Source organism: Arvicola amphibius, chromosome 2, assembly GCF_903992535.2.
Source record: "Arvicola amphibius chromosome 2, mArvAmp1.2, whole genome shotgun sequence".
Taxonomy (NCBI): Eukaryota; Metazoa; Chordata; class Mammalia; order Rodentia; family Cricetidae; genus Arvicola; species Arvicola amphibius.
In genome coordinates, this window is record NC_052048.2 from 137,713,014 (window position 1) to 137,739,877 (window position 26,864).

The window sequence follows — 26,864 nt, forward strand, 5'->3', positions numbered from 1 at the left end:
TTTGAGTGGATGATAGGCAGGGCTGCTATGTGTACTGTTTAGAACTCTTCTCAACTGGCACCTTGTCTACTTCTTCCCTTTTTAAATTATTAGAGTTTTAAAAAGAGCACTGCTGTGTTTAGAAGAACGTGAACAGAAAGTGGAGTTCCTCCTCTAAGTAGATTTCCTTAGGCATTTCGTCATGGTCACTGACACAGGTCCTAGTGCCAGGACTGTCATTGGCACTTGTGTCTCAGTCTGCTTTTAAGCCTTCCCCTGTAACCCCTTACATTTATCCCAGTCTCCAGTTTATCCTTGTCACCAACACAGAATGACAACTTCTCATATATTTGCCCCCATGAACCACAGTCACTATCTTGAGACTTCCACAGAAACACTCTTTACCATAAAGACTTAAACAAAACAAAAAGACCTTTGAGAGCTTCTCATTAAAAAAAAAAAAAAACAGGGCTGAGAGATGGCTCAGTGGTTAAGAGCACTGTTGCTCTTGCAGAGGACCCAGGTTCAGTTCCCAGCACTCATGTGGTAGTTCACAATGGTAACATCCGTGATACTACGTGGACTATGGCCCTGTAGTGCCTGTACTACCTGTACTACGGTACTGCACCTGTAGCTTACCGCCTACAATACAGAACAGTTTGTAAGCCTGGCAAGGCCCTAGAGATTAAAACACATACACACAGACAGAGACAGAGACATGGGTCATCCTTGAGTTCCCCAAGAATGCCAACTTTATTGTGTTCCAGGGAAGCTTATATGTACTGGCTTCCCTGACCAATGGTCACACCCTAGCTCTTGGGATCCTTCAGCTGCAAGCCACCAGAAACCACTTCCCTGTCTTGTGCTCAGAGCAGCTGCAAACACAGGAAAACAAGTTGCTTTGCTCAGAGCAGCTGCAAGCATAACAAGTTGTTTATAGGAAATTCAGGGTCTGGGGGTCCACAGTCCCCAACATACAACCATCCATATCTCCTGTTCCAGGGGATCTGGTGCCTTCTTCTGACCTCCTTGGGCACCAGGCTCACACATGATACACAAGTAAATGAAGGGAAAACACTCGTGCACATAAAATTAAGGGACTAAATCTAAACCAACACCCATCTCATGCTATTTCAAACGCACAGACCCTGAGGTTGGCTTAGAGAACTTGTCCGAGCATGCTAAAGTGGCCTCCTGACAGCTAGTCCATCCTTCTGTGTGTCTTTTCCTTCCACCCTGCCCATCCAATTCCCCTACCCTTCATCTTCCTATCAGTCATTTTCATCTAACTATCATGTTGCCTGAGACACTATGCATAAGAAATGATGCTCCCCGGCACAAGATTCTCAGTTCTAAAATTATACTGAATGCTTTTGTTCCTTTTGTGCAGCTGGAGGATTGAAACATCTGAACTTGCTATTCTAAAGTTTTTCCATGTGTATTCTCAGTTTAAAACAATTCTCTTAGGGTTGAAGACTGGGACAGATGCGGCTCTCTTTCTTTTCGTTATCGTGTGCAAGGACCATGCTGATCTCCATGCGGTTCTAATTTTAGCGTATGTGCCGCTGGAGTGAGCACCTGTGTTTATCTTCAAAAGCTCCCCTGTGCAGTCTGGGGATGTTGTATGGCTGAGCATCCCACGAGTCATCTTTGTCTTAGGACAAGCCTGTGCAGCTCTTCCTGGATGGGGAGAAGAAGCAGGTGGACACGTCCTGGATAATGTTGTGCTGTTTGTGTGTCTTCATGTGTGCGTGTATGTCTGTGGACATATGTTTCTTCTTATATGGCTGGATCTTCTATTAAGGAGAATATCGTACCAACATTAAAATACTGTTTCAGAAAAATAATAAGTTTTTAGTAAAGTTCACATTTATACTCAGTGCCCATGAGACAAATTATTTTGTTTTGTTTTGTTTTTTGGTTTTCAAGACAGAGTTTCTCTGTGTAGCCTTAGCTGTCTTAGAACTCAATCTGTAGACCAGGATGGTCTCAAACTCACAGAGATCCACCTGCCCCTACCTCTGCCTCCCGAGTGTGAGGACTAAAGGCATGCTCCACTACCACCTGGCAAGACTAATTATTAATAACAAAGTTAGATTTGATTCATAATACATCATGAAAGACTCTAGTGCTGCTTGAAAATAAATCTCAATCCATTATTCTGCTGTTTATAGTTCCCCTTGTTTTTTTTTGAAGGTCCATTTTAATTTATGTTTAATTATGTTACTACATGGAGTAGTGTTCGTGGCACAGTGAGGCTATTCAATGCCCGTGATTTGGGATGAGTCTTTGGTAAATTGTTTCTTTTCCTGCACAGGGGAAATAGTTATGAGAAGACTAGGAATAAAAAAAATGACTCCATGGCATTGTTACAAAAGTTGTCCAGATGGAGAGGGTAGTGTTTTTTTGTGAGGTATGTTGGTGCAAAAACCACAGCTCTCGTCTTAAAGGGAATAGGACATAGTTTACTCTGGAGCCATCTTGAATGATCGTGACCTGGGAACACAGATGTAAGTTACCCCAAGTCCCATGTCCCAACATGGAAGTGGTTCCATGAAGCTTTATAGCTTTTATAGAACAAAAAAATCATAAATCAAGGCAAGTTTAAAACACAGAGAGGTGGGTCCACCAGAGAGGTAGTTTCAACGATGGGAGTTTTTCTATAGTCTCAGGATGCTATCACCAGAGAGGCAGTTTCAATGTTGGGAGTTTTTCTATAGTCTCAGGATGCTATCTGATGACATTCTTAACTTTTGGAATGTTGGAAGTTAGTGGTCTGCTAATTTAATAGATTCTAGAAGGTTTCTACCTACTCTTGACAAGATGTTAGCTTTTCTATAGGTGAGCAAGGAATGCTGGATATTCTGGAAGACATGCTGCTTTCTAAGAATTTTCATACAGAGCCTGAGACAGCTTCTTTTCAGGAATTCTCCTTCATAGGGATATGCATGTGCGTGTATGTGTGCTTTTGTATGTGTGTCTGTACATGTGTGTGCCTGTGTATGTATGTGTTTGTGCACATGTGCATGTGTCTGCACCTGTGTATTGTGTGTCTATGTATGTGTGCACATGTGTTCGTGCATGCATGCATGCATGCGTGTGTGTAGAAGTATGAATTTTACTCCATAGTCATTTCTCACAACAGGTGAATACAAGTCGCTGTGACATCAGGACAACTGAAGAGAGTTTCACGGTCACCGGGCCAGCTAGATGCTGTCCCTCACATCTTTCTCTTCCTTCTCTGCATCTCTAAGGTCTGTCCTGAGTGAGAAGTCCGATGCTCAGGGCTTTGGGATCGTGGCTTAGTAGGCTTCCTTCTGGCGAAGTCCTTCCTGAACCCACTCCTCAAGCCAGGCTTTCCCCTTGACCATCCCCAGAGTCTGGCAGTCTCAGGGAAATGCCAGGCAGTTTCTGAGATGTGATTGAGGGTGGTGCTCTCTGCCCTCAGCACTGTCTCTAGAGTTCATTTGTAAGTCAAATAGCGGGCCAGTCTGTGGGCTGAAACAAGCCCTGCCCTAAGCCTCGAGAATCCGGATAGTACTGCTTTAACTGTTTTAAAAATGCAAGCTTCTTACATTTCTATCTCAAAGCACCCCAGTCTCCCAGTCTTTTCTATTCTGCCCTTGAAGTCTGGCTGACTCATCAGCTGTCCCTCCAAGGTCCTCACTGGTGGTGTCAGGACTGTGGTCCCCATCTGAGTACAGTAGGAAAAATACAATGGCCACATTGCACAAACTGAAATGCCTATTGTGTGAGTCTCTCTTCGCCTCTCACTGGGTGAAGTCCAGAGATAGTGTGTCCTGGAATGGTGGCGTAGGCACCCAGGAAACTGAGCTTGCTCTTTAGTTTTGACCCAGCCCCACAAGCGAAGGGCTTGCTCTGCACGGAGGTTGTGTCTGTCACACGGGGGGCCCTTTGAAGGCCCATCTTCTCTCCCTCTTCCTCCAGGTATCCCTCTGAAGCCACCTGAGAGGAGGAGAACTCAGGACTGCCATAGCTGACAATGGGAAGTACCCCGCCTGCTCAGGCAACCTTCTATTGTTGTGGCTTTGGCACCCAAAGTCACTCTCACTGACAGACTGCTTTGTGGAAGGCAGGGTGGGAGGGAGGGAAAAACTGTTCATCCTTTTCCTCAGCTTCCAACCACCACTGCCATGATGCTTTTATGTGGTGAAGACTTTTTGTATGTGCGTGCATGTGTTTGTGTGTGTGCACAATATGTGTGTGCACGCGTATGCACACATACTTGCATGCACATATGGAGACCTGGAGTTGGTGTCAGGTTTTTCCTCCAATTGTTTCCACTTGAGTCTTTGAGAGACTGCCTCACTGAACATGGAACCCATCAGTTTGGCAAGTAGCAGACATCCCCCTGTCTCTGTCTTACCCGTGCAGGTGTGCTCTGTTGCAGAGAGCTTTTCTTGGGTGCTGAAAATGAACTCAGGCCCTCATGCTTAGGTGTCAAGCCCTTATCTTTCTGGGGCATCTCCCTACTCTCTGAGATTTTGTTGTTGATTGTTGGCTTGTTTTACTGTAAAGTTAACTAGGAATTTTGACTTGGGACATTCATTTGCTTTTGCCATGAGAGATTTCAGGTGCTTTCTGGACCTGTGTTCCTGGGGGAAGCCTCTGTACCTCAAATCGTGCTTCTTCTTTCCCTTATTAACTATAGAACAATTGCCAAGGTCAATGGATTTTATTTATTAAAAAAATAGAAAAGAAAAAGACTTCCTTCAGAGTCCGTGTTCTAGATGGCCAGTTCTACAGAGTCAAGCTAATCACCTCTGATGTAAATGACCCTTGTTTTGTGAGATTTCCTTTCATACTGGCATGGTGAATAGCCAATCCATGTGAGCCTGCTGTGCTCTCTCCTCCCAAGCCCAGTCCCAGCCTCAGAGGTGGCTGTGATTAGCTGGGTTTAGCTGACAATGGAGTAGAGAAAGCTTGAAGGGCTGTCACACAAGGGCCCTTGTTAGGCCAAGGTTCCTGAGGCCTGCGACAAAGAGGCCTTTGGAGGTGCATGTTACAGGCTCCCCGGTGGGGTGGATTTGGAGCACTGACTCTCAGGTTCAGGAGGGGCTGACTAGGCCCATCTGGCTACTTGGGGATCCCCTTCCTAGCTCATCATCTAAATCTAGCCTGAAAAGTGTCAGGTTGGCTGCATGGATTTTAACTCCCACAAGCACCATCTGGTCTTTCTGAGTCAGTGTGGTACAGATTTATCATTCAGCCCTTACTGAGCCACTGAAGTTCTGTGCTGTAGTGTGGCACAGTAGTTCCCCTCCGTGCTACTGAGGGCATTTTCTTGAACTGTGAACACACAGTGGACATATAGCATTCTATTCTCTTAGTTCTGTGTGGCATCTGCCACCCAGGCCATATTAAGATTCTTTCAACATTCCCTACTTGGCAGTCTCTGGCCAACTAGATGTATTCTTTCTAATACTTTCTGAGACCTCGGTAATTCATCTATTCATGTATCCACCATTCCTCCACCCACCTACCCATCCATTCATCCATTAACTCATCCATCCACCCATCCATCCATCTACCCATCTACACACCCATCCACCCATGCACCCATCCACTCACTTACCCACCCACCCACCCACCCATTCATCCATTAACTCATCCGTCCACCCATCCATCCATTCACCCATCCACCCATCCACTCACTTAGCTACCCACCCATCCATTTATCCATTCATCCAAGTTCATTGACAGGTCTGGAGAAATGGCTCAGAGGTTAAGCACTTACTGCTTTCATAGAGAACCTGGGTTCAGTTCCCCAGCACCCACATAGTAGCTTACAACTATTTGTAACTCCAGTTACAGAAGATCTGACACTTTCTGCTGACTGCAACAGGCACTGAATATACATGGTGCATATAAATACATGCAGACAAAACAGTCATATGCATTAAATAAAAACAAATCTTTAAAAAAGCCTTTGGTGCTTTCTAAGTTCAACATTGGGTTGTACTTATAAACTAAGCAACAAAAAACATCTTTATTCATGGAACTGGCATTCTGGCAGAAGGAGATAGCAGATATGTAACTAACACATATAATTAAAACATAGAATAAGAAGCATGGTAAGGTTAATCAGAAAGGGGTTACAGGATACCATGTGTATGAAATGGGCAGGCCCCTGTAACATGTTCTGAAGTCATCCTGATGATGGCCACCATTTGTGCGCGCTCCTTCTCCTTCCCAGGCATAGAACAGGGACTGGCCTCTATGATGTCTGCCAACAGGAAGTGGTATAAATGCTCTTTAGGCAGGACGGATATGATGAACTAAAGGGATGTGGGAAAGGAGTGTGAAGCCTCTTGCCAGCTGAAAGTCAGAAATTCTAGTCTAATTTATAGCATTTGATGTGAAGGTGGCCAACATGATGACAATATTCCTTATACAAATATGTTTCAAATACATATAAAATAGCAATGGATCATGTGATAGTTACCATCAATATAAATTATCAGTTCAGTAGGATCTAGAATCACCTAGGAGATGAGCCTCTGACCATACCTATGGGGGACTGTCTAAATTAGGTTAGCCTTTGGTCATTCCTGTGAAAGATTATCTAGGTTAGTTTAGCTTCTGACCATGCCTATGTGAGATTATATAGGTTGGGTTAGCCTTTGCCCATGCCTATGTGGGATTGTCTAGGTTGGGTTAGCTTCTGGACATGCCTAGGTGAAATTATCTAGGTTGGGTTAACTTCTGCCCATGCCTATGTGGGATTGTCTAGGTTGGGTTAGCCTCTGCTCATGCCTATGTGGGATTGTCTAGGTTGGGTTAGCTTCTGGACATGCCTAGGTGAAATTATCTAGGTTGGGTTAGCCTCTGCTCGTGCCTATGTGGGATTGTCTAGGTTGGGTTAGCCTCTGCCCATGCCTATGTGGGATTGTCTAGGTTGGGTTAGCTTCTGGACATGCCTAGGTGAAATTATCTAGGTTGGGTTAACTTCTGCCCATGCCTATGTGGGATTGTCTGGGTTGGGTTAGCCTCTGGCCATTCCTGTGAAAGGTTATCTAGGTTGGCTTAGCCTCTACCCATGCCACTGAGGGATTATCTAGGTTGGGTTAGCCTCTGATCATGCCTGTGAGGGATTGTCTAGGTTTGGTTTGCTTCTGGCCATGCCCATGAGGGATTATCTAGGTTGGGTTAGCCTCGGATCATGCCTGTGAGTGATTATCTTGATTAGGTAAAAGAACCGCATTCCCTGGGCTTCAGTCCTGAATTGCACGAAAAGGAGAGAGAGAGCCTCACCAGCATTCCTGGCTCTCTAATTTCCGGCTGTGGACAATGTGAACAGTTGACTCCACCTCTTGCCTCCAGGACTTTCCTGTTGTGACTGCCATGACAGACTTTACCTTATAATCCTGTCCCAAATAAACCCTTTGTCTCCAAAGCTGCTTTTTGTCAGGATAATGCAAAAATAACCAAGGCAAAGCCCGAGCATATTAGCCTCCAGTGGAGCCGCTCTCCTGCCACCCTCCATCATGTGTAGCTGTCAAAGAGCCTCAGTACAGGTGTGTCTAGACCTCCTTTGCTGCTCTTGTGATGCAGGTTTTACCTTACCAGACTGAAGTCCTCTCCACCTTATAATCCCATTTAAGGAAAAAGAGGAGCTAGGAAGAAAAAAAATTTGCTTCTTAGCAACCTTTTGAGATGCAGCTTAACAGCAACCAAGATGCTGTATTCAGCTGCTTCTACGACACTAAAGTATGAGTCTCCCTCGAGAATCTCAGTCTCACCCTTGAGTATGTCTTAGGTTTCCCTTGAGAGCCTCTCTAACCCCCGCGCTTAAGTCTCTGCTGAAATCTCTTAGTAAACTCCAGTCCTGCTTCAGCCTGACTTGTCCTGAAATTCTTTTCTCTGACAAAATCAAGAATCCCGTCTTTCCCTGAGTAGAGGTCACTGGAAAGAGCTTCTCGGGTCTCGGGCCCGTGCCCCGCTGCTGCTGACTCTGTCTCTGAGTGTACTGGGTGCTCTGTACATAATTGGTCAAATGAAAGTGAGTGTCTAAAAAGGAACTGGAGGACACATCAATAAAACCATTTCTTATTTTTAACATTTTTCTGTCTCAAAAAAAAATGTAAAGATGAATCTCCATACTTGAGAAGCCATAATTCCTTCCCTGCTCAGTCATTCTTCTTGAGATAAAGTTTGTCACTGATGCACTTTGGGGAAGGAGTTTTGAAAAGGCTTGGCCAATGCCTGTGCTAGCCAGCCTTTCATCAGCATCAGGATGCTCCAGCTAGCTACGCTATGCAGGGAAAGTTTTTGTGTGGGTAGGGAGCTAACAGTTTGGGGTTTCCAGCTGTGACCCTCTGGCCCCATTGCCTTGTGTCTGTGGGAAGGCAGAGCATCGAGGCAGGAGCATGTGGTTGAGAATTGCTGACATCAAGACCCAAGGGATCAAGGTAGAGAGAGGCCACAGTCCTATAGTCTTTTTGAGAATGCCTCTGGGGACCCAAGGCTCTCACTTGGCTATACCTCTGAAGGACTCCATGACAATTTGAAGCTTCTGGGACAAAGCATTAGCCCCTCATTTGGGTCCATAGGTAACTGAGTGCAGGAGGAAAACCTTTACTTTGTTCTTCTGTCTGTTTACTTTGTGTCAATCGTGTTTCCCCGTCATAGGCATGCCAATCACTCCAGGTGTGTCCATTGGTGTGCGTGGGTGTGTGTGTGTGTGTCAAGAAAACCACCCTAACACAGCCAGCAGCAGCCAGAGAAATCCCCTTCTTAGGTACTTAGGCTCAGGTAAAGCTGGATTCTTGACTCTGCCATAGAAAGGAATTTTGGGATGAGCCAGAGTGAAGCAGAGTTAGAGAGTGCAATAGGAATTTAGAGAGGGATTCTCACAGGAATCTCATAATCTCAGAACAAAGATGCTGGCTTCTCTAGGGAGTAGGGGTTTGTTTATGTGGCTGTGTTTGATCCTGAGTTTGAGATACATTCCTCAAAGGATGGAATTTACATGATTTAAATATGAAGTAATGCTTAAAATTAAAGATTTTAAATTAGGGGGAAAATGTGAGATGGTGTAGTTATTTTTCGTATCAATAATTTCTCTTCGTGAGTGTAATGTAATGGTGAGGTATTTTTTGAAGGTGCGGTGTAGGTTGTAGGGATAGATGATAGAAGAATACAGAGGAACTCAAGGACACGAGTGTTCTGGCTTCAGTCAGCGCCATTCCTTTGTTTTTTAATTATTTGATTTTTATTTTATTTGTGTAGGAGCATTTCATGCACACATGTCTGTGCACCTCGTGTATGTCTGGTGGTCATGGAGAGCAGAGGGAGGCATCAGATTCTCTGGAACTAGAGTTATAGATAGTTGTGGGTTGGTCGTGAGCTGCTGTGTAGGGGCTGGGAGTTGAACCTGGGTCCTCTGAAAGAGCAGCCAGTCCTCTTAACCTCTGGCCATCTCTCCAGCCTCCTCATTTGTTGTTTGGAATATTTTTGTCTGCGATGCCTTTAGGTAAACATATAGTCTCATTATGGGTAATTTTGGCTTCACCAGTTGTGTTGAAGTTTCTGGCTCTCAAAAGACAAACTAGATCTCAGAGTGGGGGACTTTTTTCCTTTCTCGTGTCCACTTAATTTTTCCTGTCTTTCTATTTTGCCTTGTGTAAGTGACCTATCTTATCCCCCTTTAAGGATGAAGGCACAGAGACCATTTGGTTGTCTTAAACCTGTGGTCACTTTGAATTCCATGATCAGCAGTGCCCCACAATACAGACCACCTTCCAGATGAAGACAAGGCTGAAGCCTTGAACAAAAGCCATGGTTTCCTGAGAAGCCTGCTCATCCCCTTAAGCAAAACATCTTTCTTAGACCACCTTGCAGAATCAGTTGAGACTGTAGCTCAACTTTACATACACCCTATGCCCTTGTACCCCGATTCTTGCTCATCATCCGTACCCGAAGATGAAGAGTCATAAAATGCTTCCCAACACTCACTAGCTCTCCTTCCTCTGTCCTTCATCAGTGCTGCTCAATTGGCATATTGCATAGGTAGCTGAGCCTAGTCTGCTGGGGCTGATGGAACTGGGGCAATTATCCCTGAATGTCTGGCGACAGATCCCCTATCTCACAGTAGTAACTCCCTGGGGACCAAGCCTTTCACACATGAAGCCATGATGATGCAGAACTGCTTGCTTCGCACACGGGAGTGAATACATTTTGAAGTCGGAAGCTTCTGTTCCATTTAGGAAAGCATGGAGGAGTATAGCAGTGAGCACTGCTAGGCCAGCTTTTTGCTCTGCAAGAGCCAATTTTCAAAATGAATTCTTTTCAGCAAGTAAATCAAGGAAAACATTTCAAGAGTGTGCTTTATTGTCAATTTGCCACACACACACACACACACACACACACACACACACACACCTACCTCAAGGGTTTCTTGGCAACCTCTGGGATTAATTAACTTTCAGTTTCCAAAAATGACTGGATAAAATAATGTTACTTCAGTGCTGAGAAACACCTGACGCGAGCCGTGCAGAGGCTGAAGCCATGGCTGAAGCCAAGAAGTGTGTGCACCGCCTGTGTTTCCACTCTAGACAGAGCTCACGATGACAGGAATTAGTGTAGAGTGACTGTCTGGGCTGCATTCAGTTCACAAACAGCCGTCTTGAATGGAGAGAAAGAAAGCTATCTCAGGCTGCCTTGGAGCCAGGGCTTTCAGCCTCCCAGTTTGAAATGTGGGTGGAGCCTGCAGCTAGCTTCGTGTTTCCACACTACAGACTACATACAAAGAGCTTGGTACAGGCTTACAGAAGGTGGTCATGAGGTCCCATGGATAACTGAGTGCCCCAGCCCAGTCCCCTGGGGGAGGTGGGGAATGGAGTGAGACATGATGTGGGAGGAGGGAAGGAAGTGGAGTAGGCAATGATCACAGTGGCTTTCCCACCCAGTGGCTGTCCCACCCAGTGGCTGTCCCCACTGTGCCCCTTCCCACTTTTGTTGGGTCAGCTTTGTTTCTATTTTCCTTCTGTGTAACACTTTGTGTGAAAGGAAGGCACTTTTTGTTGATTTGCATATTAATTTATTTATTGAAACACTGTTGGAAGAGGGCCCGTTTGTTCTTCCGGGCCACCCTGCTAGCTTAGCCCTGAAATGACCACACAGAAACTGTATTAACTAAATCACTGCTTGGCCCATTACCTCTAGTTTCTTATTGGCTAATTTTAATATCTTAATTTAACCAATTTTTATTAATGTGTATATTGCCACGTGGCAGTGACTCACCAGGTAAAATTTTCAGCGTTTGTCTCTGGCAGATATGTCGTCTCTCTCTGACTCTGTGTTCTTCCTCCCAGAATTCAGTTCTGTCTTCTATACCTACCTAAGTTCTGCCCTATCAGGCCAAGGCAATTTTTTTATTCATTAACCAATACAAGCAACACATAGAAAGAAGGACCTCCTATACCATTTCCCCTTTTCTGTTTAAACAAAAAGAAAGGTTTTAACATGGTAAAATTCTAGCAAGAATTACAGTTACAATATTTATATCTACTTTATCTTTTATGATAACAAAGAAAAACTGTAACTATAACTATAAATTCTTTAACTTCATCAAAGACACCAGAAGGATATATTACCTAAGTAAACAGGAAGTGTATTATAAGCAATTTCCAAAACTCTAGAATTAACAGAGACATCTCACTGCTTGGACAGTCACCCAAAGTTTTTCTGTACCATTGAGGCATCCATCTTTGGCCTTTAGGCCCACAGTATTCAGCACACTTTTTTAAGAAGCAGGAAAATTTAAAGACAGTTTAGTCACTTTCTTTTGTATCCTGTAGAATGTCTCACAGAGTCTTTCATGAAGCAGGAACCCCAAAGAATCATCTCACCTTTAGGCAAGTTTAGCAGTCATTTTTCTGTGGGTCCTGCATGTCCAGGCAAGAGCAGTTTCTTTTCCAAATGGCTAACAAACTCCATAAGGAGCCTCTTTGATGCCCATCTTCCTCTTGAAGTAGCTTGGTGCTGCCAGGAGCAGATGTGTCTCATTGTCATGAAAAGTTCTAAGTTCTTAAAACACTTAAATGCCATATTTTGAAGGTCTCTGAAAGATTTGAAGAAAACCTATCTAACTGAAATATATCTCTATACATCTAGAAAGTCTAACTAACATGATTTCAAGCTTGACTATTATAGGTGAGTATCTATTACAGAGTCAGAGAGATGCATGGATCTGCTGCCAGAGTAAGACCTGCTGCCGAAACTTAGCTGGTAAGCCACTGCCACATGGTGATACACAGATTAATATAAATGGGTTAAACTAAGATGTAAAAATTAGCCAATAAGAAGTTAGAGCTAATGGGCCAAGCAGTATTTTTAATGAATACAATTTCTGTGTGTATTTTGGGGCTAAGCTAGCCGGGTGGCCGGGCCGAACAAGTGGGCACTCTTCCTGCAACAAAACAGCATCTCAAATAGTCCAAGCTGGTTTGAACTCATTATGTAGCCAAGGCTGGCTCCACCTTCCAAGTGCTGTCATTACAGATGTATGCCGCCACGCCTGATTTATGGGATCAAAGTCAGGACTTCCTGGATGATAAGAAAGCTCTCTACTAACTGAGCCTCATCCTGAACCCCTGGCAGAAGAATCCGAGGTTAACAACACCTTCAGAGTCATTTGATCTAGATGAGCGACCTCCTTCAGGGTTAGGCTCAGGTTTTCAGAGTAGTGTGTGTTGTGGCCCTGCTAGTGCTGAGAAGTGCACCCCTAGGCAACCTTTTCCTGTTGGTGGCTTCACTTGCTTAGCATGAGAATCCAGTGGTTGGCAGGGGAGTGAGTGTGTGTGGTGACTCCTCGTCATATGAAAGTGTAATGGTAGCGATGTTTCTGGGTCCCCTCTTCTACCCTGCTGAGATCATAGGCTGTCAAAAGTTTTATAGACCCCAGGGATCAGTAGTCACAATGGGGCTCAGATGTCTCGTTTTTTGTTTGCTTTAGACAATCATCTTCGTACCTGCTTTCTGGGTAAAGCTTCATTTGAAGCTAGAGACCCATGACTTCTAGGGAGTTTGGGGACCATGGATACAGCTGGAGATTTGCCTGTGAGGATGAAGATCTGTGAGCAAACAGAGAACGGCAGTGCAGTGGGCATCTCCACACCTGCTGAGGATGATGGTGGGAGAGGAAGCGTTGTCAACAGATTGGCTAGAACTAAGCAGAATGGCGCTCAAACTGCAGGGATCCTGAGGCTATTCCTGGTGTCTGTCTGGAGACTGGGCATTCCGGGTCTTTTGCTTCTCAGCTTCGTTACTAATGTGATGGTCCAGGGTCGTAGGTACCAGGGTGGAAACTAAGGCTTCCGACACGTAACTGTACCTTCTTGCTTGTCTTCCTTTTCAGTGTACTTACATCTCAATTGACCAAGTTCCCAGGACCCACGCCATAGTGATAAGCAGACCCGCCTGGCTCTGGGGGGCAGAAATGGGAGCCAATGAACATGGGGTGTGCATAGCCAATGAAGCCATCAATGCCAGAGAACCAGCTGCTGAGACAGAAGCCTTACTGGGGATGGATCTGGTCAGGTAAGATGGTGATTCTCGGAACCAGCTGCCAGTGGGACTGGGAATTATTTTCTCCTATAGTTACTGTATTATAACAAGTTCTATTTATTAGAAATTCTAAGATGATGGGGAAACTAGAATAGATGGTAATGAAACATTATTCATCAATATATTAAGTACCGCTGTGTGTTACAATTAGCATCTTGAGAACACGATATACACTAAATAAAAGACATCAGATATAAATGTCACATGTGTGTCACAGAAGTGACTACATGGATGAATATGTAACATATAAACAATACTGAAAGTTTAAAATTTAACGTGAAGCTTAAGAGCTTCCATTTCGAATGTCAATTTTAATGAACAGCACAAATCGAAGGGCAACTGAAGATGACAGAGAGGGGAAGCAGGGCATTCTGGGATGTGATGGCACCTAGTGTGGTACAAAATCCCAGGGCTAGCCTTCTGTAGACCAAGGGTGTTTGGAGGTGTGCCAGGTGCATTAGGGATGTGCAAGGAGGATACGCTGCTCCCTGTGGATCTGCAGGACTGAAGGATAGAGACAGAGAAACTGTAGTTGGTAGATAATTGGCACTGTGAGAGTTACCAAGGTCTGGCATAATAACAAATGCAGGAGCTGATGATGGCTGACCCGTAGCCATGTAAGTTGACATCTCCCCTGGCTCGCACATAGCTATTGCCGTAAGAACAGTGTGACAAACACTCCAAGCTGGCAGCTTTTGGAAGGGGTGCACAGTCTGAAGCTAGAGTAGACATCTAAGTTCAGGGTCTAGTTCAGGGTATGGTCCCAGCTTTAAACGGGCCAGGCCTAGTCTTTCACACCAAGCGAGTCCAAGAGTGACTCCTGAGCCCAGAGTTCCCCAGTGTTAACTGGGGAGTTGTAGAAAGGTGGGTGCTGTAGAACAGGGGTTCTCACCCTTCCTAACACTGCGGCCCTTTAATCCAGTTCCTCATGTTGTGGTGACCTCAGCCCTAGGATTATTTCCATTGCTCCTTCTTAATTGTGTTTGCTACCATAATGAATCGTAATGTAAATCTCTGTGTTTTCTGACGGTCTTAGGTGAATCCTGTGTAAAGGTCCTTTGATGCCCCCAATGGGGTCGTGGCACATATCACAGGGTGAGAACCACTGATGTTAGGTCACGACCACGGTGCTGAGAGTGGCCAAATTCTATCGCAGCTGGCCTTAAAGCGTGCCCTCCACGTGACAGCACGTGGGGTTGGCCCACAGTCTGCCTCAGCAGAGGTGGAGCCTACGGTGGAGGATGTAGGGCCGCACGGCTGGAGACGGCCATCCACTGGGCTCAGCCTCCCCTGGCTCTGCTGTCAGCACCATTTCTTGTCCTTGTTTGTCCTCTACGCTCGGCTGCCAGCTCTTGGGCAGCTCCTGGAAGAGCAGACTATTTATATTTCACACTCTGCTTCAAGTGTCTGGGAGACTGTGGCTGAGTAGTCAAAGAATATCACTGCCCCCATCCGCATAATCTGGTCCTTTGTGCCTCCCCCCATACATCAAGTCCAAGCTCAGCTCCAAGAGACAGAACTGAGGGACAGCCTTGGTTTAATAGGCACCATCTTCAGGGTAGAGGTATGATTTGTATGTGCTTCTTAGGGGCGTCTAAGAATGCAAGCATTAAACAGCACTTGTTATAATTCATTCTTAGTGCTAAAAACAAAGCTGTCCATTCCTTCCTTCCTTCCTTCCCTCCCTCCCTCCCTCCCTCCCTCCCTCCCTCCCTCCCCCCTCCCCCCCTCCCTCCCTCCCTCCCTCCCTCCCTCCCTCCCTCCCTCCCTCCCTCCCTCCCTCCCTGTTTCCCTTCCTTTCTTCTTTCCTATTTTCCTTCCTTCTTCTCTCCTCCCTCCCTCTTTTTTATTTATGTATCTCTGACTAGTCCTCCCACAGCCCCCATACCCCACCCCACATATAAACACATACACATGCTTTGCTTGCTTAGTGACTATGGATCCAGCTGCTGGGAAGTAACATAAGATGGGGGTTAGCAGCTGGCAGGAACTAACATAGGATGGGGGTTAGCAGCTGTTGGGCGCTAACTTAAAATGGGGGGTATTTTCTAGAAGTCAAGGTGTCTCTTACAACTTAGGTCCATTACATCCGAAGTCTGCCTGTCCTGATGATGCCTCCTGACCTCTATCCAGATGAGGACCCGGAGGCATTTGGATCTCATTAGACAGTGATATGCTGGGAAATACCTAAGAATCATCTAGACGTGAAGGGGGCAGCCCTAAACTGTGGCCTTTCCAACACCTGTGATATAAAAATGCCAGCTGTGATAGATTTAAAGACAATAAAGGATTAGCAACTAGCTCAAAAGTTCCTCACATTTAACCCTCTGTTGTCGGAGCAGGCCGGTGCCAGCCCACTCCACAGAGCACTGCATCTGTCCATGCACTGCCCTGTCCCTTACAAACAGCTCCATTCTTTATTTTTCTGCAGAGCAATCCCGTCTTCATTTCACGTCTCTCTCTCTCTCTCTCTCTCTCTCTCTCTCTCTCTCTCTCTGTGTGTGTGTGTGTGTGTGTGTGATGTGCAAGCATGTATGCATGTGTATACACGAGGAGGCCCCAGGTTGATGTCTGGGACCTTCCTGTATCCTTCTGCCTCCTCATTCCTTTAGGGATGTTCTCTCAATAAGACTCAGTTAGTATCTGTAGAGGAAGGACCTGTCTAATTAAAGCCACAATTTCCTGAACTCCCTTTGGAAACTGGCTTGATATATGTGTTATCTCATTTAACAATCACAACAACCCGAATAGCCAGGTCTTCTAATTCCTTATGGTAGATGAGGGAAATTAGGGAAATTAAGTGGCTCGCTCGGCGCCCCAGGGCTAGAAGGTGGCTGAGCTAGGAATACCAGGGTACCACTTCTCTCTAGATCAGATCGTGCTTTACTTCTTCCGCTGAGACAGAACACACTGAAATGGAAAGGAGTCAAAAGGTCTCAAACACCCTCTCCCCTGTCAGAAGATGAAGTGACAGCCAATTTAGTTTTAGACTGAGTGGGCGTTTGCTCGTGATGCCTGACTCAGGGCAGCCCCTCATTTTGGAAAGCAGAAGAAGCTCCCAGCAGGCAAGAGTGGAACACGGGCTTTTACAGGGTGGAAAAGGAGAAGCAGAACAACTCAGGGAAGAAAAAGAAACCCATTAACATTAGGTGACTTCAGGTTACTTTCCTATAGGAGCTACAATTACAGGGATTTTCTCAAGCTGACTCAGGGAGACTAGAATCTATTGTTCGTTGAAGAGAAGTGAGAGTGGGTTAACTCTGCCTTCAAACACTCCAGCAATGGGGCATTTAGCATAGGCAGCTCCCGTTTGGACTGGTCAGCTGAGGCCTGTTGCAGGAGTTCAATCCAAAACAACCACTTTCCATACATTTTAAAGTTCAAGCTCACACAGCACGTAACATCCACTTAACACTTTTCTTAGTCCATTTGGAGTGCTATAACAAATACGTAACAGGCTGGGAGGTTTAAATGACAGATACTTATATCTTCATTCTGGAGGCTGGGAAGTTCCTGATCACAGTGCCAACAGGTCCCACCTGAGGTCCAGCTGGCCACAGCAGAGAGAGGACGGCTTCTGTGTGTCTTTGCAAAGGGCCCTGAGAGAGGCCAGGCTTCTGTGTGTCTTTGCTAAGGGCCCTGAGAGAGGCCAGGCTTCTGTGTGTCTTTGCTAAGGGCCCTGAGAGAGGCCAGGTGTCTGTGTGTCTTTGCTAAGGGCCCCGAGAGAGGCCAGGCTTCTGTGTGTCTTTACTAAGGGCCCCGAGAGAGGCCAGGCTTCTCTGTGTCTTTGCTAAGGGCCCTGAGAGAGGCCAGGCTTCTGTGTGTCTTTGCTAAGGGCCCTGCTCTTATCACAAAGGCTCCATCCTCACGGCCGCCTCTCACGGCTCTGACCGCCACCACACAGGGGAAGTGACTGCATCATTTGAAGATGGACACAGACTTCCTGTTCATAGCATCATCCTGTGCTCGTCCTTTCCGAGAAAACTCTTAATGTCCACGAGGCCACAAACCGGAGGGACCTTGAGGCTGTGTTGGCAGGTAGTGGGGAGGGTGATTTGTAACAGTCCTCTAAGGCAGTGTCCTTTGAGAACAGGGTCCTCTCGGGTGGGCTAGCAATCGTTTTCATTAATTGCCTCTGAATAGCAGTGGTTTACCAAGATACGGCAAAGCTCAACGGGCAGGCTCCTAAACCGAAGTGCAGATGCCATTTGCCCAACTCCCCTTTCAGAAATGGGCAGGGAAGTATGACCGACACATCAACAGGCTACAGGACTTAATTTTTTTTAAACAAGACTTGAATCCAGGCACATGTAACTCTTAGATCTAGAACAACTTAGATAAAGCAGTTTGGAAAGAAGCGGATGTCTAAATGGGACTAGCCTAAGCCCTTCCAATCCATCTCTGTCCTGGTCTTTCTTAGGCTAAGGCACAGCCACCAAGTCACCTTAGGCACTGGGCCAGAAGCCCAATTTGGAATCCTGTGCAGCTAACCCATCTGGGAGGCTAGTGTGGGTGGGGACATCTTCAGAACATGCCTTAGGATATTGAGGGATGACCTCCTGTCCAGTGACTCAGGACTCACCTTACCTCTTAAGCTCAGATAGAGGGCATGCAGTCCCAGTGTCCTTGCCTGCCCTTGTGTTGCTGTGGAGTAGGCAATCCTGTCCTCATCCCATGACCCGGAGGCCAGGTGGGAATGGTCACATGGATTAAAGGCATAGATTGCATTTACCCCATGGTGTTGATCTGAGAAGCAGTGAAATCAGAATTCTAACCTGCATTTTGGGACAAAGGGAAAGTACAAGTACAGAGCCTCGATGAGATTTCAGCAGGCGGGGATGTCAGCCATGCACACTGGAATATACCGAACAGAAATTCCAACCTCCAAAGACTGTTGCAAACAGCTATGGCCACATGCTTCTGAAGTATGTTTGTGTGGGTCCATTTGGACCCGCAGAGGCCTGGGGGCATTGAGACATGAGGCACTGTGACCAAGGACCCTGGAAAAGACGTTACTCCAAATCCTTGAGATGCCCCTCCTTTTAGGAGATGGTGACCTTGATAGAGGGGAATATATTTAATGTATATTTCAGTGAGTTTGTTATTTTTATTCATTCCAGAAGGGTTAGTTAATGTGCCATCTTTGATGGGGAGGGGTTAGGGAGAGGAGAAGGGAGGTCTCAGACAATTTGAAACCCATCTGCCCTATTTGTAAAGCTCAAGGCTCAGGATCTTGTTTTATTACTCTCTCAAGGCCCTAGGGCTCAACTTTGTGAAGTATGGCTCTGTAATCGTCTTCCTAAGTAAATGTAAAAGGAGCCCTGTCAAGTGAATTGCTGTATGATGCCGTGACTATGAAATAAGCCCATTACAGGGCTCAGTCCGCAGCTCCGGTTGCATTATCCTTTCTTCTCCATGACAGCACAGTGGGGCATCCCTTAGGAGGCATTCAGTTGAGAGAATTTAAATAGTCTTCTCAAGTCATGAATTTATCAAGGACGGGCTTCTGTCACCACTTAAGTAGCTCTGCTGCCCTCATCTAAGAGGTGAGCTCCTACAAGCAGAGAAATAGCCCCACTGAATGGATGAATACATGAACCAAATGCACCTTACGTGCTATCTTCTGTCATCTCAGCTTGACAAGGTGGTATTAGTGCGTGCACATCGCCAGTATGAGCCCAAAGGGCTGGAAAGGTCACATGGATAAGGGCATACTGCATAACCAGAGCTGGAGCTGGGTCCATGCTCTCTGAGTTTGTACACCATGGCGTTCCACCTGCTGAAGCTGATTGTTTACTAACATGTTACTATCTGGCCATTAGTGCTATGTGTTCTCATATGTATTACCTTATAACACCCTGATAACCTTGACACTTTTCATAGATGGCATGAAACTGAAGTCCAGATCTATTATGTAAGCTGCCCAAAGTCATGCAGAAGGCAGTGTCTGCAGTCTCTGCAACAGACTTATTCGTTGATAGGGATGGGGAGGAAGAGAGATGGCTGGCTCGCTTTAGAAAGAGTCTGTGTCCTTCTGATAGTTGATGCTATAAGCAAAATCAGGTGATACGGTCTGATGAGTAGGAGGGGAGTACGTAGGAAAAGACCCAGTCATATTTTAACCTGTTCCTGATGAGATCTCTAAGCAAATTGTATGCACAGAGGACAATGGCTGCCAATCAAACCTTAGAACCAGCTTTCTCAGTCTACTAAAGAATGCTTTAACAAAATAACTTGAATGAGATAATTATAAACAATAGAAATGTTTTGCTCATAGTCTTTAAAACAAGGAGATCTAAGATCAAGGAAGCAGTATTCAATGTCTGAGGTGGATGCATTTTGATTCATACAGGGCACCTACTTACTGTGTCCCCCAATGGTGGAATGAGGCAAGACAGCTCTCTGAGGAGACCTCTTTTGTAAAGGACACAAATGGCACTCATGAGGGTGCCACCCCCTTAACTTCATCATCTCCCAGAAGACCCACTTCCTAATACCGTCTCATGGGTGTTGGGATTTCAACACAACTTTGGGGAGATACAAATAGGCTATCGCAGTTTCCGAAGCACTCACTGTAAAATAACAGTTGATCCAGGCTGTGGAGATTTTCTTAGGTAGTAGTCAGGAGGAAATTCAGGCTAGTGCTGAGTTTGGTGGGAGATAAGGTCAGCCAAAGGGTAAGGAGGGGCTGATCTTCCTGTCTAGGAAGTGCAACTACTGGCCCCTGAGATGTCTGTTCTTACAGAAGGGGGTTACGTAAAGACAACACATTCCTACAGTTTTTTTTTTTTTTTGATTTTTCGAGACAGGGTTTCCCTGTAGTTTCTAGAGCCTGTCCTGGACCTAGCTCTTGTAGACCAGGCTGGTCTCGAACTCACAGAGATCCGCCTGCCTCTGCCTCCCGATTGCTGGGATTAAAGGCGTGCACCACCACCGCCCGGCTTTTTCAACTTTTTTTTTTTTTTTTTTTTGACTACAGTTTTAATTGGATGTGTGAGAGAGGCATTCTGAGTTAAAGTACGATTAATTGGTTTGGTTATTGGTCTGAACATTTAAAATGTTTCCTGACCTGGCCTTGTCCCAACCTTTGATTGCTATGGTAATGATCATCTCTCTGAAATGACGAAGGTATGCTTCTGATTTCTGTCAGGCTTGGCTTAGAACGAGGCACGACGGCTAAAGAAGCCTTAGACATCATCGTCTCCTTGTTGGACGAGCATGGACAGGGTGGGAATTATTATGAAGATGCGCAGTCCTGCCACAGCTTCCAGAGCGCGTATCTGCTGGTGGATCGTGATGAAGCCTGGGTGCTGGAGACCGTCGGGAAGTACTGGGCTGCCGAGAGAATCACAGGTGAGGGGGTGCAGGGTAGAGATTTAAGGATAGGACAGACTGGGGTGATGTTGGTCGGACGTGTTGGGCTGCTTCAGAGATGCTAGGATGCTGTGGTGTGTCCTCCCTCCCTGTGCTGGTCTTCAGGTTTAGACATGCCTCTCACCTCCAGGTATCTGTTTCCAGAGATGTAATCAGAGTCTCCCGAGTCCTGTGAAAGGATGTCAAGACTCAGGAAGTACATATCTAACTTTTTACACTTCCTGTTTACTCTTTAGACATATCTAGCTATCTAGCTTTGACTATAAGCCATGACTGAGTTAGGCAAGGGAATGGGGAGTCTTCAATCATAATGGGTCAGCGAATCCCTTGCCACTCTCAGCTCCATGGCTACTGACTACGGTTCCTCTAAAACAGAAACTTGGGTCTGTGAGGACTCTTGAGTGCCACTCAGGGCCAACCAGGTCATAGGGCTGAGCCTCCACTACTAGAAGAGCATAGTCATGGCCATGAGAAGTACATTGTAGTTCATGTGGATTCTCGCTTCCGGGGCAGGTCTGAGACAGTAGCACCACCTCAGTACCCTCAGTCAGATTCCCAATGAGATCAGGTTCTAGAGTTGGTTAAAGAGCTTCTAAAGAAATGGTTCCAAAGAGATTTGGTCAATGGCAATCCCCTGCCCTCCTTGGGACGAGATGACAGCAACACACCAGGTGTACTGCCGTTCTCCCCAGCCGAGTTCCAGGTAGCCCAGCTAGTGCACCACCACACTTGTATCTTGTTAAATCTCTACATGGCTGCATTTTTTCCAACATACTTTTTTACTATCAAGTCATTACCATTAATTATGAGAGATATTAGCTATGCTTTCTGTGTCGCCACCCTAGTGTTTAGGTAATCAGAACCAAATCTGTCCTGAGACAGGTCTTCCACAGTCACTGGGAGTCAAGCCAGTGGCACAGGTTCCAGCGACCGAGGCTCCCACAAGACATTTGTGTTCCCTGCACAAAGTTGCCCTGCTAAGGCCAAGAAGTCTAGACCAGTTTCCTGTGTGTGTGAAGACTGTCTGCTAGCAAAGCCACCAGCAGCACAGGGAGTTTTTCTGTATCCACGTGGCCAGCTCACATCTCTCTGGGCGGGTGTGAGCTCCCTTCGCAGGCCTTAGAGTGTTTGTAGAACAAAAGCCCCTTCTCCAGACCTCCAGCTCTCCTTCCCTGCAGGAACTTCACACTCCTTTACAGAAAACCCCTTAAGATAAAGTGAGGTTATCGAATGGCTCTCAGGAAGGCCACTGGGCTGCGCTTCAAAGTGGTCCGGTTGCTTTTAAGTAGAATCTAAGACTTTTTGATCTGTAATTGCATTTCAGAAGCCGCACTTCCTTCGGAGCATCGCTTAGAGAAGTTCATCTCTACAAAACGAGTGTTGTTTTTCACTTGACAGTTCTTCTTCAGCAGCCATTTTTTTACTCATTGATTTCCTGTTCTCTGACCCCAGCAGCATTGTGATTGATGTTGGTAGGAGTTAACGCAGTCTGTTCTCTTAGTTCTGAGTCTTAAAAACAAATGTCTACTGTAAATTAGCTCTCTAGGAAAATAACATCTGTCAAGTACACAAGAATGTTTCTTTCTTTGAATACTTTAGTATGAATGGTATCAAACTCATTTGTTTGAAACTGTTTTCTGTTTTGCTTAATTAAATTTTATATTAGCAATATCCTCCGGGAAAAAAATGAATGGCCAATAACCAGTGCCTCTCAGGAATGCATATTTTGAAGGTTTACATCATTAAAGCAAGGCATCGTGGGAAAATTCAGTCTACCTGATTTTGCTACTAGGGTCCCAGAGTCAGGCAGCAAGGGCTCTGCCTTAGTGGGCTTCAGGCAGGAAGAAGTTCATTGGAGCTTCTTCTTTAGCTCTTATCTCATTCCAAGAATCTGGAAGCTCAGCAAGCTCACTGGGAGCAGCCTGTGTGAATAACCCTTTTGACCTAGCAATGGTAACCTGGCCTCTGCAGTCTAGACAGCCCCTTGAAGCTTAGGGACCAAGTCACCCTCCGTCTGTGCAGGTGTGTGATGGTGGTGGCAGGATCGTTTGTCTAGAAGGAGGAGCCTGTGAATGTCGTGGAGCATCCCTGAGTAGCATTGGTTCTCAACCTTTCTAATGCTGCAACCCTTTAATACAGTTCCTCATGTTGTAGGGACCCCCAGCCATAAAATTATCTTTATTGTTACTCTATAACTGTAATTTTGCTACTCTTAGGAACCATAATGTAAACATCTGATATGCAACCCTCGGTGGGGTCATGACCCACAGGCTAAGAACCACTGCTGTAGCAGAATTGCATATATAGATCCCCCAAGTCTTGCGAGCACGTCAGTCCTGTCAACGAGCTGCTCAATTTTCCTGCAGACATGAATGCTTGGGGCTTATTTAGTACAAATGAAGGGTCTTGAGAGTTTTATTTTGTTCGTGAATTTAAAATCGGTAGAGCTGATGTCCCTCTAAGCTGTAATAATGTCTGATGGAGACAGGCTAGACCTTTTAGGACATCTCTTGGAGCAAGGAGCAAGGATTTCAGGTTTCTCTCCCTAGGGATGGACCTGATTTCTCCCTGCAGTCTTGGGGTTCCTACACTAACCACACATCAGAACAGATTCCTCCCTGCAGCCTTGGGGTTCCCCTACTAACCACACATCAGAACATATCCCTCCATGCAGTCTTGGGGTTCCCCCACTAACCACACATCAGAACATATCCCTCCCTGCAGTCTTGGGGTTCCCCCACTAGCCACACTTCAGAACATATCCCTCCCTGCAGTCTTGGGGTTCCCCCACTAGCCACACATCAGAACATATCCCTCCCTGCAGCCTTGGGGTTCCCCCACTAACCACATCAGACTCTTTGCAGAGGGAGTGAGGTGCATTTGCAATCAGCTTTCACTCACCACGAAGATGGACGAGGAGCACCCAGAACTCAGGACTTACGCTCAGAGTCAAGGCTGGTGGACGGGAGAGGATGAATTCAATTTTGCCCAGGTTTTTTCTCCAGCTGATGACCACCTGGACTGCTGTGCAGGCAAAGACAGCTTAGAAAAGCAAGAGGGTAAGTTAACCTCTCCCTTACGGTTCTCCTTCTTACGCTCTTTGGTTCTCGACTGAGCTTTAGAGGGTCAACAAAGAGGAGGAGTAGAGAATAAGCCTCGCACACTAAAGACCAGCTTGTACCTTCCATCCTTGGTGTGCGGGAAGGAGAAAGCCTGTATGTGTTATGTGCAGCTTCCACCTGTAGGAAGCTGTGGGGGTTTCTTATTCCTCCTGATGTGAGTGCTGCTGTCATGTGATCCTGGGCGGCTCTCACTGCAGCCTTCCTTGTAGCACCAGAAACTTGCGAGAACCCCTCTTCCCCAGCCCAGTTAGCCTGCAGAATAAGCCTTTTGCACATTTTGAGATCCTCCCGTGGTACCTGGTACTGCTTCTATCCATGAATTTCTGCACTGGACTATCAAACTGGATCCTCTTTATAACCTACTTGTGCCATACAGCAATGCCATACATTACTAAATGCTTGCTAAGAACCCATATTTAGGTAATTGTGTTGCAAAGATAGCTCTGTGTTTATATGTGTGGATAGACACTGGCCCCAGGCCTATAATGGTCACATTTTGTATTTTCTAATTCTACATGCATATCTGTCAATCAAAAGATCATTTAGAGCTAATAGCTGCAAACTATGTCCTCTGGCAGCAGCTTCTCTTGTGAATAAAGTTTTATTAGAAAACAGCCACGCTATGCTAGTCAGCTTTCATATTACTGTAGCAAAATTCCAGAGACTAAAACAAAAAAGCTTATCAAGAGCAAAGGTTTGCTTTAGGTTACAGGTTCAGAGGTTTTGGTGCATGATCAGATGCTCTGTTGATTTTGGGTCTGAGGTGGGAACAGGTGTCACGGTAGGAGAAACATGTTGAGGAAGCTGCTTGCCTCATGATGTCTGGGAAGCAATGAAGTGTGTGGTGTGTGTGTGTGTGTTTGGGGGGTAAAGTCCCCATATCTCTTCAAGACCACACCCTCAATGAACCCATCTTCCTTATAATATTCCCCCTCACATAGCATCGTAGCCTAGGACCAAACCTTCAGCGCTTGGGCCTTTGGAGGACATTACAAGTCCAACTGCAGGGCAAACTCACTTCATTCTGTGCCGCCTATGGCCACTTCTGTCCAACAGTGCTGGAGCCGAATTGCTATGGGGACAGTGTGGTGAACACATGGGTCTGGGGCTTAAACTATCTTCTCTCTGGTTCTTTAGGAAAATGTTTTCTGACCCTCGATGTAGAATATTGCTTTGGGATTTTGCTGTACAAATTGTTGAATATAAAGGCGTGAAAGTTTTCATTTTTAAATTTTTTTCATAGTTTAATGTATTTTTATTAGCAAACTTACAGGAACAGCACAGAAGACAGACAACATTAAAAACATGTACTTGCATGTAGGACAACTAAAAAAAAAGTATAAAGTACAGTGAATGATGGAAGCTACCACATGATAAAAATGCTACAAACACCATTTAGTTGCCGTCAATAAGAAATTTACTTATTTAAAAAAAAATCCAAATGCTGGCATTTTCAAGAAAATTTTAACAGGCTTATTTATAATTGTTATAAAGTTGAACTGTTGAAATGTGTTCACTGAAACATTTTATTTGCATTATTGCTTTACATCTTGCATTTATATTAAGAATTCACACACAAATGAAAATGGAAAAAACTGCCAATACCTGATTTCTGTCCCCTATTTTTCCACCCGCAGTCATATACATAGGGACCTTTTGACCCCATGGAAAAAAAATCTAACATTCAGAACATGATAACAGGAAGAAAAGAAATTTTTTTTGAGAGTGAAATGTTTCCCCCCATAGTGGACTCTTAAGCACGTTCTCCGTGTATGTGGCATGCTGAATGGATATCTTTTGTCATAATTGTTACACATTTGGCATGGATAGCACACAGGTTGATATCTTCAAAAAGGCCAACCAGATAGGCCCCACTTGCCTCCTGCAAAGCACCGATAGGTACACTCTGGAAACATGGATCTGTTTTGAAGTCCTGAGCAATTTCTCACACCAGACGCTGGAAGGGGAGTTTGTGAATCAGAAATTCAGTGATTTCTGATAGCATCTAATTTCACAGAGTGCAGGCCTATCATGATGAGGTTTCTTCACCCCTCCAGTAGAGGGCGCACTCTTGCGACGGCTTTTATAGCCAGTTGTTTCCTGGGTGCTTTACCACTGGTGGATTGGCAGGCAGTCTGCTTTGTAGGAGCCATGCAGACTCCTTGCTTACCCCCTTCTTTTTTGGCAGGAGCTTGGCAAGCGAGAGGCAGTGCTGCTGTTAGAGCGGAAGTATTCATTTTTAAGAGGGATCTTCGTTAAAAAATTCTAAAGGTTTTAAGCTAAAACAAAACTAGTAATAAAATTCTTTATCCTGCTCGAACATGAGCCCTAAATCGGCACAAGTTTATCAGAAGCAGAGGGTGGAGGGGCCTGTGATAACTCCAGGTGCCCCCTGCACAGTGCACACCACCTGCAGACACCGCCACAGGAATCATGGCAGGGGCTAACCAAAGGGCAGAGATAACACACAGAAGATGTCAGAGACACTGCCAACCTGTTGGAGACAAATTATAACTAACATGATGATGGTGAGGCAGGAAATCGAGACATTGGGTAGGAAACGAAATCAAAGACATTGTTAATAGTTTGTGTAAAATGTAAACAGAGATTTACAAAGTGGACCTGCATTGCACTGGGGCACCCTGCTCCTGGCTGAGTCCATCTTGGTGCACTCAAGCTAAGAATGGGATTGGTGGCTTCCGTGCCTGGTTTTGGTACTTTGGGAAGGAGTTTTGATGAAGAGTGAATCTATTACAGGTTCCGACATGAAACCTGGAGTCCAAGGCTGGCCAGCTACTT

At 45.5% G+C, this 26,864-nt stretch overlaps 1 protein-coding gene and 1 pseudogene across 1 annotated transcript in view; one reads left to right on the forward strand and one right to left on the reverse strand.

Annotated features, from left to right (window-relative positions):
* The window catches only part of Scrn1 (secernin 1), a 59,419-nt gene that overhangs the window by 21,987 nt on the left and 10,568 nt on the right, over positions 1-26,864 (forward strand). The window contains exons 3-5 of the mRNA XM_038320006.1: positions 13,361-13,542; positions 20,720-20,922; positions 23,808-24,002. Coding sequence (XP_038175934.1) covers positions 13,361-13,542; positions 20,720-20,922; positions 23,808-24,002 — 580 coding nt within the window. The remainder of the gene's footprint in view (positions 1-13,360; positions 13,543-20,719; positions 20,923-23,807; positions 24,003-26,864) is intronic.
* On the reverse strand, positions 25,819-26,218 carry LOC119807843 (annotated as a pseudogene).